General features: G+C 41.3%; 1 protein-coding gene and 1 long non-coding RNA gene across 16 annotated transcripts in view; one reads left to right on the top strand and one right to left on the bottom strand.

Annotated features, from left to right (window-relative positions):
- Window positions 1-1,350: 1,350 nt before the first annotated feature.
- DOCK7 (dedicator of cytokinesis 7) overlaps window positions 1,351-14,914 on the bottom strand; it is a 117,270-nt gene continuing 103,706 nt past the window's right edge. For 8 of the 15 annotated variants that reach the window (XM_083621212.1, XM_083621220.1, XM_083621221.1 and 5 more), the window contains 7 exons: window positions 7,772-7,906; window positions 6,260-6,349; window positions 5,462-5,698; window positions 4,764-4,907; window positions 3,377-3,483; window positions 2,186-2,353; window positions 1,351-1,850 (listed from right to left, as the gene is read on the bottom strand). In XM_083621212.1, coding sequence (XP_083477338.1) covers window positions 1,808-1,850; window positions 2,186-2,353; window positions 3,377-3,483; window positions 4,764-4,907; window positions 5,462-5,698; window positions 6,260-6,349; window positions 7,772-7,906 — 924 coding nt within the window. In that variant the 3' untranslated portion in view covers window positions 1,351-1,807. Of the gene's footprint in view, window positions 1,851-2,185; window positions 2,354-3,376; window positions 3,484-4,763; window positions 4,908-5,461; window positions 5,699-6,259; window positions 6,350-7,771; window positions 7,907-13,170; window positions 14,687-14,914 lie in introns of those variants that run through there. The other 7 variants (XM_083621219.1, XM_083621222.1, XM_083621223.1 and 4 more) reach the window with 2 other exon arrangements.
- Window positions 10,207-12,308, top strand: LOC310765806. The gene is made up of 2 exons (XR_014549813.1): window positions 10,207-10,493; window positions 10,550-12,308. It is a non-coding gene; the product is annotated as an uncharacterized lncRNA (long non-coding RNA).

Here is a 14,914-nt window from a genome sequence, read left to right as displayed (position 1 = left end):
CCCATTCAGTGGCTCTTCCCCGCCTTGCTGTTTCAAAGCGAGCCACGGAGGAGGGAAGGAAGGGGAACCATGGATCCTCTGCTCACGACTGCAGCAGATCCCCTGCCCCCGCCACCCATAGGCATTCCCTCCATAACACGCACAGACATTTCCCCTTACTTTCTAGGAGGAAAAAAGTGAGTGTTCTGGTGCAAAAAATACGGTAATTGCTTCTTTTGTGCCCTTACCCTTCTCCATTGTTCCTCATATAGTCAAAATATGTAGTGGGATGCTCATCTCAGTTTCAAGGTAGGAATGCATACATGACTTGGTGTTTCAGTTTTATTTCTGAGTTCAGGTTAAGCTATTTTAGTATAAATATTTAAACTACTGAAATTTTTCTTTAAAAGATAAGCATAGCTAGGTACCAATACAGAGGGTTCCAGTTTCTAAGGACCACTTCACATTTTAGGCATGCAGTACTTTTGAAGGCAACAAATGCATGGGTTCCATAAGGGAGGTTTGATTGGTTGGTACTTTCTATTGAATGTACATGTGATGCTAAAACTAGGTTTGGTTTTGGGTAATCTGTGAACTGAATTTGCAATGTACTCCACTTACCTTAACACTATTCTAACAGTAGTGGCTTTACAGATTCCATCCCTTTCAAATATGATTTGTAATAGAACACAAGGTGGACTAAAGGTATTTTTGGCTAAAGGCAGTTACCGCATTTTCCAGTATGATGGTATAGTTTTCGAAGAGAATCATAAAATTTTGCACTTTAGGCATATCTAAAGTTAGTCACTGCTTTAGAGGTTTTTCTCAGTATTAAGTGGTTTACAAATGTTTGTCAATCAACTGAATTGAATTGGGGCTTACTCTCAAATAAGGGGTTAGGATTGCAGCCTTGATGCTGAACTAGCAGTTTGCAAAAAACAAGCATCACTGAAGCGGTAGTAGTATTATGTAATGAATGCATCATGTGAACACCCTGTCTACTTTATACAAGTCCTTCCTTCCTGTGCAGCATCCTTTGCTGAAGCCAGCTTAGCCTTGCAACAGGAATGAAAGAGACGAGCTACTTATCACCTCATGTCTGCTTGAAAGCCAAAAGTCCCTGCTTCACTTTCAGTGACCCAAGACAGTATTTGAACCTGGAAATTAGCGCTTTAGAAACAGGTTGGCTTTTGTGGACCCCCATATCCCCAAGGTCACCCCAGCATTTTGAGGCACAAGCCCAATGTAACTCTAGCCACGTGGCACAAAAGTTTAAAAATGAAAGCATCCTTTAAAAGCATTTTGTACTTACCTTTCTCTAGGATCTTTTTTCACACAAAGATGAATTTTAAAAGCTGGCACACCAAGAAATAAAGTGTAAACATTCAAATATTTAATGGTACCATTAAAATAAACACTGCATTAAAAATGGTTTAAATGCATTTGCAAATGCTCCTAATATAAAATAAATATATGAACTAAAACAAAAACAAATTTAACATTAAAGAATGCTATAAATAATGGTTGATGCATTTGGAGTACCTCTGAATATTAAAAAATGTCTTAAAAAACAGTTGTGTTTACAGTCTCACCAGTAGTTTGTATACTGTTGCCATGGGGTTAAAAAAGGTTTGAAGTCTATATAATAATTCAGAAGGGAAATTTGGCCACTTAACACTTCCATGTAAATTGGTAAAATGTGTGCATGGTGTCCTGAACAAAGTCCAAAGTTTTATTTCCAAATAAAACTTATAAAAAATTCCCGGTGTTGATGACACTGCACTCGTTTGTTCAGTACCTTAAAATTCTTAAGTCTATTTTAAGGTGCTCAGATGTCCATTTTGCGAAGGCTCATTCTGCTGAAGGAATCTCTGGGGAGGAAAAAACAGTGAGATAAGCTACTTCCCAAGCTGAACGCCAGAGTCTGGTGGTGAGTAATATTCTGCTACACAAAGTGTTTGCATGCGCAGCTATAAAATTAACTAGTCGCCTATCTCAGGGGTGACTAGAAGCCTAAGGCTCTGGTCTTCTGAAGTGTGAGAAACAGGGCTTGGGGCCACAGATATAGGGGTGTTAGTAAAGTAACTGTAAGGATTTTATATCACTACAGATAGGAATTTTCAATTTGCCTTCCCATGTACGTTTCCTATCCAGGAGACCTTTTAAAGAAACATTAACAAGCAATGTTAACATATATAAGAATTACCTGTGGCAAGCAGCAGGAAGAACCGTCTTGTATAACTGGGGAATTTTTCTATTGATCAGAGGCTGAAGTGCTTCCTTGAGACGGTGGTAATTTCTTTCAAGCTCTCGCTGATACTCTTTTTGGTCTGGACCAATCAGGCTCTTGTTCTTGCGCAGTGCATCTTCACACCTAGAAAACAAAAAAATTCAGACAATAGAAAAGTGACCATAGCCTACCCTCTTGGAGCCAGCCAGCAGCATTGTATCTGTCTCCTTTGCGTACACTCCTTGGGTCACAACACTAATTGCACTTATTTGGAAACATCCGAAACTCCCAACACAGCGTGACCACAATGCCAAAATTGGCTTTCACACAATAAAACATCAGTCTTTCTGCTTCTTGGAGTAGATGTCTCCGACAAGTCATCCTAGAAATCTGATTTCTCTAAAGCTGTCTAACAGCATTTAAAAAGAAATGAAACTACTGCTTCTGTACCAAAGAAGCTGGCTATACATGATTCTCCAACATGTATATAAAAGGTAAATACAAAGCACTGTGAGGTTTTCTGTGTTTCCTTGTTTAACAGCAGGAAAATGCTCACTGTACATGTACAAAATGCCCCTTGTTTAGAAAAGAAAAAAGAGGACTGCTCCTGAAAGGATGCAGAAGTGCGTCAGCATTCATGGATCAAGGCCAAGACGTGCTGGAAGAACATCAGTGCCACCTAATAATGCCAAATCTGTTGCACGCCTTAGTAGTGCTTTTTTGAGGAATGTAGGATAAAGTTTCAAGGAATTTTCTAAATTACGCAGAAATGAATTAAGAAGCAATATACAGTATCTCGGAAGTTGAACGCCTTGCAACTCGGAACGTTTTGGCTCCCGAACGCCGCAAACCCGGAAGTGAGTGTTCCAGTTTGCGAACATTCTTTTGGAACCTGAACGTCCGACGCGGCTTCCAAGTGGCTGCAGGAGCTTCCTGCAGCCAATCGAAAGCCATGCCTTGGTTTCCAAATGTTTTGGAAGTCGAATGGACTTCTGCAACGGATTCTGTTCGACTTCTGATGTACAACTGTACATTGGGGCTGCATGGTGAGAAGGGACTAAAGTAAGTAATCAGACCCACCAGAAGACAATTGATCAACATATCTATCATGATCTTTTTTAGGACAATTAAAATGGGAAAAAAGAGATGTTGATTGAAACACAATACCTTTTTGTGAAGTCTTTGAAACAAAGCCGTAGTTTATTATGGTGACGGAAGAGCTTAGGATCGTTGGGTATCTCTGATAAGAAAACCTGTGCAACCTCTAGTGGTCCCTTTAAAGAATAATAATAATAATAATAATTTTTATTTATACCCTGCCCTCCCCAGCCAAGACCAGGCTCAGAGCGGCTTACAAGCAATAATAAAAACACGTTGAATGATTACAACTTAAAAACAAAATTAAAATACAACATTAAAATATTGAAACATTAAAATATTAAAATGTAGCCTCATCGCAGGAGGAGAAGGAAAGGAAAAAAGAAAGAGGGAGGGAATCAAATTGGCTCCAAGCCAAAGGCCAGGCGGAACAACTCTGTCTTACAGGCCCTGTGGAAAGAAATCAGATCCTGCAGGGCCTTGGTCTCATGAGGCAGAGCGTTCCACCAGACCGGAGCCAGAGTTGAAAAGGCCCTGGCTCTGGTTGAAGCCAATCTAACTTCTTAGCCAATCTAAGAAGAAGCAGGTACTGAGATACTTCTGCAGGGCTGGCCACTGGAATCATTTCACATACATGGAAGACTCCACAGAATTTCTTTAGGCTGTCTCCCCACTAGGACCACACTCCACAACCTCCCTTCTCTTCCTATCTACGTTGACATTTATGCAACTGTCAAGGAGAAGGCAGAGCTGCACAAGGATTGCTTTCAAATGTTGCCTATAACAGCTCCAAGGATGCAAACAGATCTCAAATTAGGACCCACCACACTCTCATGAAATATTTGTGGCTCCCTCCACACAATGCAGTTGAACTTAGCAAAGATTCAAATACTGATTCGGTCTGACACCTACCCCTACTAGTTGGTGGGCACTGACCTCTAGTTTTTAGGTATCACATATACATGTTTACCTAGGAATAAGTCCCATTGAACTCAATAGGGCTTTCTTCGGAGCAAACATGTATTATGTACTGCTTTTCAGTGAAATAACTGCCTTTAAAAAGAAGGTGAATCATTTTTTAGAGATGTTCTGTCCTGGGAAGGGGAGATTATTACATCACATGTTCCATTCAATCAAAAGTGTCCACCTCTTGCTTCTGCTGTTAACTCACAGAACCACTTTGCTTCAGAGAGTAAAACTCAGCGAATGTGCTTCTACACACTCAAATTACTTGCATTTGCACACACTCTGTTAGCCACTACTTCAATAATACTGCCCTCTTAGTTCTTCAATACAAAACAAGTTATTTATATACACTATTATTACTGTTTATATGCAATATATGTTCAGAACCCATTTTTGATAACGTTTTTTAAAATAAGCAAGTCTTAATGGTTGTACTCCTGGACCTTTCTGATCAAGACACTGACAGGGCCTACAAGTTCTGTATCCTTACCTGATTTACCGTTGTGCCTACTGAACCTTGAAGCACCATCTGGAGCATTTTGGGATCTGCTGGATCTTGATGTGTTGCAAAAGCCAACTCTTGGGTTTTCTTTTGCATATCCTCAATGGCGACTTCAATTGGTGTCAAAATGATCTAAGGAAACGAACACAGGAAAATTTAAGAAGAACATCAGGGGCTTCTCTTTTCACTGTGATTAGAAGAAAATTTAATTTAGACTCATAAATAAGGAAAGGGAGAATCATAGAATTGTAGAGTTGGAAGGGACACTGAGGATCATCTAGTCCAACCTCCTGCAATGCAGGAATATGCAACTGCCCCATATCATGCAGGGATCAAACCTGCAACCTTTGTGTTATCAGCACCATAATGTAACCAACTGTGCTATACAGGTGTGTTGATTTTTCTTTTTCCCAGTTGCTAGATGCAAAGTACTACTGAAAAAATTAGAGCGGTTTTCCAGCAATAGTAATCATCAGTATCAAAACCTGACACCTGAAATAAAAGCTCCTCCTCTCAGGCTTTTGCAGTAAAAGCAGCTTTGTAAATGCATCTAAAACACATGCCAATCAATAATCAGCAAGCTGAAACTTGACTGAGCGCATTATTTTTTATGTTAATCATGCCCCCTCTATTTCTGGCATTTCTCCCTCTTAAATTTACAGTTACCATCACTGTTCAGGGCTCACCTCCTCCTTGTGAATGACATTAATCCGGGTTTTAATGTAAGGGAATGCATGTGATGTTGTGAGGATGGTCTTCCTCTTGAACTGTTCATGCAGCTCACCATGAGCTCTGCCATCCAACGTGAAGGGCGTACAGTACATGAATCGCCTCAAGTTGTAGTTTTTGTCAAAATAGGTTATCCGGTCCTTCATTTCGTATGTGTCAAAGTAAGGCTCCACGTAAGTTATTTGTATATAGGCCTGGGGCAGAAAAACAGACTAGTAGGAATACACTGCAGAATAGTCACCAGCCAACTAGCAACCGCACATGGCCCTCATTCACTCGTGACGCTGCTCCTGCTACAGAATTTTTATGTTTGCGAGTGAGCAGCAAGGGGCATTAACCAAGAGACAGAACAAGGCCCACACCAGTGGAAAGCACAAGCTTGCCGCCATTTTGTCCTCCGCACTCTGAACTTAAATCTCAGAGCCAGTTGCAAAGATACAAAAGTCGGTGAAAGCAGACAACTCTTGCCCCAGTCTCCCTGGTGAAAATATAGTATGAAGTGATACAATACATCAATTATATTCTGTACCAGAATTGTCTAAAAACTGCTACCTGATACCTGTATCTAGATTGAGAGAGGCGTGTGGATAAGGTCAGGGAGATCCTGAGATAAATGGCCCTGGTGCAGCATCATTTTAGCCACTCAATTTATTTTCTGGAACCATAGTATGTAGCCATGCACAAGCCAGGAACAAGGGCACTTCTCACACCAGATACAGGAATGTCCAAATTGATACTTATTTTTAGCTTCTTACCTTGTTGGCATCTAATTTACATTTGTCGACAGGGTTAGAGTCCTTAATCACTTCAACAACATCTTCACCAAACCTCTCTCCGTAAAAACCCTGAAAATTATCAACAAGATATTGTAAAGTGCAATCTGGAGCAAAGTTTTAAAGGAAGGGTTGGCACACAATGTTAGCAGAATTACATGAAAAACAGTTAGGACTATGGCTGTGGTGTGGGCTATGCCTGCATAGGAACTAATGGGGAACGAATTTTTTTTGGGGGGGGGGCAAGAAAAATAATAACGTGGGGGGGAAGTCTGCCTCAAAGTATTTTGTCAATTTGGAAAAATCCCACCACTTTATCATACACTGGACAGTGTGTGCAGCAAAACAAGTTTAAAAGACCACACATTACACACCAAAGCACACACTAAGCCAAGATATGAGTGAGCTTTGTTCCCCGACTGCAGATGTTTTGTTCTTTCATTCATGAGTGTAACGATTTAGTCTTAATTAACTGTAGTTAATAAACTATATATAGAACTCTCAGTTCAAGCTGGGAAACTATATGTTTCCTAAACATGTCACGGTCCTAAGCCAATGTTAAACCAAGGATTTGTATTCTGGCTTGTTTGGAAGCTCGAAACCATCCGTTCCCAGTTGGAATGTAAGGGGAAACTATAGCTAACTGAAACTTCCTGACTTGCACGAAGCAAAAGGTGAAGCAGCCGTCTGTGGGTGCATGAGGCTCATTCACATCTCAGCTTATTAAGCCAAGGTATGGTTGTCTGAATGCAACCCCATGGCTCAGAACTGGGCTAATCTTGGTACAAGATAAAGCTGAGCCTACGTTTACCTTGTGGAGGTTTAAAAAGTAAAGTAAACAGGGCTCCTATCTTTGATTACTCTTTGTGAACGATTGGAAATTACTTGGCCTGAAGGGTCCCTTTCACCCATGCACTGAGCCACAATCCTATTCATGGCTGTTTTGCATATCTGAATGCTACAGCTTATGTGGACAGGACCACAGGTCAGGTGAACACAGGTTTTTGTTTTGTTTTTTGTAGGGGGAGGGAGTCAAGTAATCCCTGAACTTGACTCTTTTTATAATTACAATTACAATTATTTATTACTTATACCCCACCCATCCAACTGGGTTGCCCCAGCCACTCTGGGCAGTCCCCCAACACAATGAGACACCAAACATAAAAAGCTTCCTGATAAAGGGCTGCCTTCATAAAGTTGTGTAATTATTTACTTATTTGACATCAGACGGGAAGGTCACTACCAAGAAGGCCCTCTGCCTGGTTCCCTGTAACCTCAATTCTCACAATGAGGGAACCGCCAGAAGGCCCTCGGAGCTGGACTTCAGGGTCTGGGCTGAACAACGGGGGTGGAGATGCTCCTTCAGGTATACAGGGCCGAGGGCTTTAAAGGTCAGCACCAACACTTTGAATTGCATTTGGAAACATACTGGGAGCTCCCTGAAAGCCCATGGAACTACAGGATTGTATTTTAGACTTGCCGAGACCACCTCACCTCTAACCGATGAGAAATTTCAGCCAATTTTGTTATGGCCGGTTCCTTGTAAACAAACTCTTGTTCATCGAGGTCTCCAAATTTAGTCCCATAAAAACCAACACGGAAGTATGTACCAAACATCCGCTTACCATCCTAGGTGCAGAAAGACGAATAGCATTTCAATACAAAAGCCCCTTCACATCTTTTCATTGCTTTTAACACTCCCTTTGAACACAATGCCATGCAGGAACAAACAAACCAACAAGTAGGACTAAAGAGAATTGTAAACCAGTTACAGCAAAAAAAGGGGGGCACACTAAAATTTAAACCATACACTTACGAGATTTATGGGAAAGCTAGCCTCAATCATGCAATGGGATAAAAATCAGTAGCTCGGCATAAGAACGGGACCACTTTAGCTAGCCTAATAGGTTTAGAAAGCAATGCTGGCAATAGTCAAGAAAGCAACCTTACAGAAAGGAACACTGTCGTGGCTATTTGCTTTCTTGACACTGGTGGAGCAGCACAGATTTACCACTGGTTAGGTTGGTGTCACTCTGAGTTTGGACCAAGCCAAATTTCCAACACCTTGCGGGTTCGGATCACTCAAGAATCATTAGGGATTCTTGCTGGACTTCACAGTTTACTTGCGTGCTTCCGTTCTCTGGGACTGTGGCCTAAAATATGGCATGGACTATGTCATCACCAGAGCAGAATGCTGAAATAGTAAATGTGGGGAATAATTGGTGTTATCTAATTTGCTCTTTGCAGCTCATCATTTAAGAAAATGGGAATAAAATGGGTTTAAGGGGCGGAGACAGTGTCTTGGTTGGAATAACTTTCCCCCGCATTTGGTGTGTGGGCTGTGAGAGACTGCACAGTGGTATAGCATTATATTGTCACCACATCATGCCCTCTCGTGGTTTCTTCTATATGTGACGGCATCAGTGTGATTAGTGCGATGGAAACTAGACTACCATATGTTTCATTCTGTTCTCTAATAGAGATGAAAGCAGGATCAGGCAGCAACCACTAAACTTTCCTGTAGCCACAGTCCATGAGAACATACTGCGCATGCTGCCGTAAAATGTCAGTGCCACTGGGATCTCTTGTTTTTCCAATGGTACAATTTGCAGAACAAACACTGGAAAGGAGACCTGGTATCGCATCTCCATGCAATTGTATGGAGCACTCTGACAATTCACAAATTTTCGAATGCCAATCCATCCTTTCTGCTAGGAAAGCCTCTCAGGTTCCTCTCCCACTTTTGTTTCGGGAGTCTTTGAGATGCAGAGTCGTGTGTCAACTCTCCACCTATTCACACTCCCTCTATAGTAGGGGAAGTGACTTTGCAGTGATTCAAAGCAGACAAGTTGTTTTGAGCACATAATTTCTGGGGTGAACCATAGTGCTAAACTGCATTCTTCTGGCATATACAGATGCTCCTGTATTAAGATTCCAAGCAGCTGCTTCCATTTGGCTCAGTGGTAAACTGAGCCGTCTTAACACACCCAACACTTGTGGCAATAAAACTGGGAGGTGGTGCACACTTATGTGGAAGGCAAAAATGTAAACTGAAAGATAAGAGAGCAGCAAATTGTTTGAAATGGAAGCCACCAAATCTGCAGTTTCTTTCCACCAAGTCACAACTGAAAGAATTCACACTGCATGCACATAGTCACAAATATAAGCTGAGAAAAGTACTCCAAATGTTCACCTTTACTCTCATGGCACAGTTATGCTGCAGCACTCAGAATTATATAAAAAAAGGAGCAATGTGATGCACTAGCTGTTGAACTTTGCATCCCACCCTATCCTTGGTGCCTCTGGGCCAGTAACACGTTTCAAAAGATGCTTAACAGGAAAAAAGAAGAGGATTAAAATAGATAAACAAAGCCTCCTTCACTAGCTTCCAATTCTAGCTTGAACAGAAAGGATGGACAGCGATTCGGGATAATGCTCTGGGGCCTGGGCCCGGGGGAAACGTCATCCAGGGAGAGCGTGCAAGAAGAAATTGTCCACCTATGTTAACGGTCAGGATGGGCACACAAAATAGAAACGAAAGCTCTAAGACATACAAGGATAAAACTCTTTAGGGCCTCGTAAGTCATAATCTGCGTCTCTAATTGTTACTGAAATATCAAAATGCTGGTGTAGGTCTGGGAGCAACAGCAACCCATTCCTATCAAGTAGCAGTAATCCTCATCGTCATCATTCCCAGGTGACGATGAATCCCCAGGTCTCAGGTAGCATGCATTATTACTACAGTCAAACTTGGAGAGCACAAAGACATTTCTTGTGGTTGTTAGTTTGCAACCTGAGAAAAAAGTGCACCTTCTCTAAATGGAGTTATCAAGAACAGTGGAAGCCCGAACGGCTTAGTTGCCGAACAAACCGGCTCCCGAACGCTGCAAACCCAGAAGTAAGTGTTTTGGTTTGCGAATGTTTGACACGTCTTCAACTTGAATGCAGGAAGCTCCTGCAGCCAACTGGAACCTGTGCCTTGGTTTTTGAATGGTTTCAGGAGTCGAACAGACTCCTGGAGCAGATTAAGTTCGAGAACCAAGGTACCACTGTACTCTTGGGTCCACCAGTCCAGCAAAAGTCTGCAGACTTTATTTATTTATTATGTATTGCATTTATATGCCACTTTTCCCTCCAAGGAGCTCCAGGCTAAAAGGCAGAGAATGGCCCAGAGTCACCCAGTGAGCTTCATGGCCAAGTGGGGATTTGAACCCTGGTCTTCCAGGTACTAGGCTGACACTTTAACCACTACACCTCATTGGCTTTAGGAAGCCAAAATTATTAACAGAAGATATTTCTGACCCTCCCAGATCATAGGGCCTACCAATCAACTCAGTCTTTTCTGGATTCAGTTTCAAACACCTTCTCCACATCCCTCCCTATATCATGGACAGACACTGCCAAACCAGAATTTTAGGACCCAGGTTGATTAGAGAGAGAAATAAATAATGCCATCAGGACACTCCATTTTCATGATGTTGCCCCATACATCCAGCAGAATAGGATGACAGAGTAAAATGCTACTGGACCTTATAGAAAAGGTCCTGAGAAGATGAGGAGTCACCACCCCTTACCATTCTCTGACTGCCTAGCCTGGACTACTGAAGAGCAGTCCTGCGAACACCTGCCTACTCTTGCAATAACACCAACCTCTCATGTGACATTCCTCTTCAATGACAGGTAATCTGCTGTGACCATAAACAAAGATTCTGATAGTTAACTAGATTGGTCAACACCGAAGACAGAAACTGGAGCAGGCCCATGAACTGCCCAAGGGAGGTGGAAACAGCTAACAGACTACTTACACAGCCCTAAGGAAAAAGTAGAAGTTGCAGAATGGGCAGGAAGTCAGTGTTGGGAAGACTACAGATTAATTTCCCCCGTCTTGGAATAGTAGCACAGACAACTTCAGTCTGTGTTAATCCCAACTGGTCTATATAAAAACAAGGTTGACTCAAGTAAGCTACCAGAGTGGACTTCCCTCAGCATATCCTCTGTACCAGTGGACGGTATCAAGTGTTCCATGAAAATTGAAAAGGACCCTCAAATACATTTCAGCCACTCTGATGTCATCTCTAAATTAAGCGCCTGGGTTGCATTTAAGCCTATATTCATAATTATATGTGTATCCTACAACTGTGGAACACTCTTCTCTCTCTCTGAACACTTTTACCTTATGTCTTTCATCCACATAAATGCACTTACTGTTATTCTCAATGACAATCCAAAGCATTAGAAGTCACTCAGAGCCACTGTGTACATGATGTTTCTCGGAGAGTGATATTGCGTCCATTTGCGGGGGGAAAGGCATGTACACTGACCGCCATTGGCAGAAAACACACATACTTAGCTTGGCACATGCAGGGGGAATCACAGCTGTTTCTGAACACACACAACATGTGGCAAAATAGACAACACGTGCATAATTCACTTATGAATTATGTGCATCATAAGAACCTTGTAGGAAAGTGTAAAGTATGCAATGTTCCGTAAAAGCGACAATGAACTTGATAAAAAGGACTGAAGGACAACAGGTAATTTTATGGCTGACAGTGCTTGTCCACACATGAGCAGGCACCTTCTAAATCTCTGCAACTCTCTCTAAGCTTTAGAGAACCCAACTTGCTCTCCTGGAGGCTCCCCCTCCACATATACCACAAACTTTAGGGTTCTCCTTGATTTTTGTAGTAGGAAAGGTAAGCTGTTTGGCTTAGGCAGCATTGTCTGCTAATTGCTCTAACTTCCATTAATAATCTTGGAAACATCATGAGACACTTAAGGAAACTTATGTAATGAATCAAAAGTACTATTATGACAGGAGTTTCAAATAAATAAGCATCATTCTAAGCTTTAACAATGGTCACCTAAGACAAATTAGGAGGTGGTGTTTATAACGAAGGTTCTTTCCATTTAGCTTCCATTAATTTGTGGGGAGGGAATGGGGGGGGGTGTTGATGGATCAATGCCTAGGAAGATTTTGGGGAAATGTCAACCCAGAGCATGCTGGAATGTGTGCAACACAAGAACCAAAGCACGAAGTACCATTAACAACAGGCAAAAGATGGGGACATCAATAACATCATATGTGATCATGTTATTGTTCCAAGTGTGTTCTGAATTCATGAAGGCTCTATAATTTTGCCCAAAGGTTTTCACAGAAATCAAAACCCTTGCTTTCAAGCAAACAAAACAAATTAAAACTCCATGGTCTTTGTTTCTGAGAGGTGCTAAAATGCAGTTATGAGAAAGGAAGTTATTATAAAGCATTTAAATCTATTATTTTGAGAAAAAATAATAGCTCCTTGGTAGGCAAAGAGAATGAAGGTGAACACTGTAGAGTCATTACAGAACTGGCAGAGCAGGTATAACAGCTGTCATGACTTATGAAGGGTTCATAATATGTTGTTATGCATGGTAAATATCTGTTGGGTACAAAGTTTTAAGAGGCTCCTTCTGCACATGAACCAAAACCTTTGCCAACTGGATTTACTTAGCCAAAAACAACAAAAATTGTCGCCGAATTTGGCCCTGCTGTTATCCACAGGGAATTGCAAATATGCCCAAGGCCGTCTGATCAGAGTCAATAATGCCACATTTTTCATTGCAGTGAAATAGCTAACCCAGCATTTGAATTCGTAACATCAGAGTTGAAGAAGCCAAAAGGCCTACTTAAGTTCAACCCCCTTTCCATGAGGAAAAACCACTCCTCCATGAACATTTAACTTTAGGAGTTAGCTGGGAAGTTTTTTCTGTACAAACCTAATTAGGATTGATTTGTGTGGCGTTTCATAAACCCCTGAGCTGGCATAAGTCATTGGTAAAATGAAATTATTGGGGGATGCCATGGGAGTTTAAAAAAAAAAAATCACCAACAACTTAGTAGGAACTTACCACAACAGACAATAGTAAAAGTGGGGAGGAGGATCAGCAACCAGGGCAATAGAGGAGAAAACAGAAAGTATTTTGATTAGGGAAAATCCAAAACAAATAAGCAGCATTTGGCAGCAAATAAACAAAACAAAAAAAGTATTTTAAAAACTGGAACTGGGTAAATAACATGCAATGGGTATTAAAAGGCCACACAGAAGGAAAATGTCCAGCAAGAGGAAAGTTCAAGTGCAAAGCAGTGGACAAGAACATAAACCATGGGTGTGTTTTACCATGCAATAGAACATTACTGAATAATGTTAAAATTGTAACTGATGACAGGATATACTTCAGGGGTCGATTTAGCATCACACACATTGATCAGAAAAGATGCTCACAGGCTGTCATCCCATTAATGGAACAGCCACGAGCTGCCTTTTGCTGTGGTTTTGTGCCAATTTTAACACCACCAGGAAAACCCTTCGGGGGGAGGTGAATCATGGTGCAGTTGACGGAAGCAACCAAACTGTATGGGTGCCACTTCAAGCAAGCGCTTGAGCTAAATGGAGAGTCTGTGTGACATGAACTTTGCCTTTCGGTTAAAGTGGGCATTGTAAAAGGCTGCACGTGCTTGGGCCAGCTCCCAGGTGGTACAAAAATGTACACCAGCTCCAAAACTGATTCTGGGTCCCCAAGCCTCTCGTTGCAGATGGCGGGTCATGGAATTAGCACTCTTGATATTACATGCCTTGATGATGTTTTGACTTGTCTGTAATTGCTCTTCTGAACCAAAGCTCTAAACAAGAGAGCCGGACTTTTATCTGACAGAGCAACAATAGTCAGAGAAAATCAGAAGCAGAAATCAGAACTTGTACAGCTTTTGGGGAGGTGGAATCCAAAAACTATTCACATATTTACTAACAACAACAAGAGAATGCAAAACACACATATTTCAGCTACCAAATTCTTAAAATTCCTTACAAAATTGGTCTGCGTTGGTGTATATAAAAGATATGTATTTGGAGACACTTCTATTGTTTTTAAATGAGGATGGAGGTTTGATTGGTACATTTTAGACACAACTGTAAGGAAATTAGAAGTACTCGAGTCCCACTGAAATCAGAAGGGCTTACATACTTAAGTGCCCTGTACCACCAATTATTTCAACGGGAATCTGATTTTGGATGAGTTCACACTGAGCTTTATGCCATGGTTAACATAAGCCGGGGTTTATAAACAAAAAACACACCATGGCTTATTAGCATAATTTGCTTGTGGTTAATAAACCATGATTAAGCTGCTAGGCGGGGTTCAGGCAAAAAAATTAAACCATGATTTATTAAACCATGTCTTAGTGTTATGTGCAAACCATGCCACTCTCAAGAATGTGCCTGCCCTGCGACAAAAAATGAAGGTGTCCGCGTTCAAACTTATCTATTTATAGTCTCGGATATTTGTTGCAGTATTTTCCATTATAACTATTTCCCGACAGATAGCCATCTTAGGCCATTGCAGCAAAAAGAACCAAGAATCTTGAGATGTCTGAAAAATAAATGTGCAAGTCTTTAAGGGGCACGATCATCTAAAAGGCAGTTGGGCGGGAAATTTGCTCAGCATGATGGGCCACATTAGAACCATATCAGTAACTTCCAAACAGCTAATCAAATAACACAAAAGGGGTCTTTCTGCTTTTTGTCAAAGTCTGGGCACTAACCACAAATCTCAAAGGCAGAATTCTAAGGTTTCGGGAGGTAGTGCACAGTCCAGGAA

This window comes from Podarcis filfolensis, assembly GCF_964270895.1.
Source record: "Podarcis filfolensis genome assembly, chromosome: 6".
NCBI lineage: Eukaryota > Metazoa > Chordata > Lepidosauria > Squamata > Lacertidae > Podarcis > Podarcis filfolensis.
Note: the sequence above shows the minus strand (reverse complement) of the source record. Positions and strands in the feature narration are given on the sequence as shown.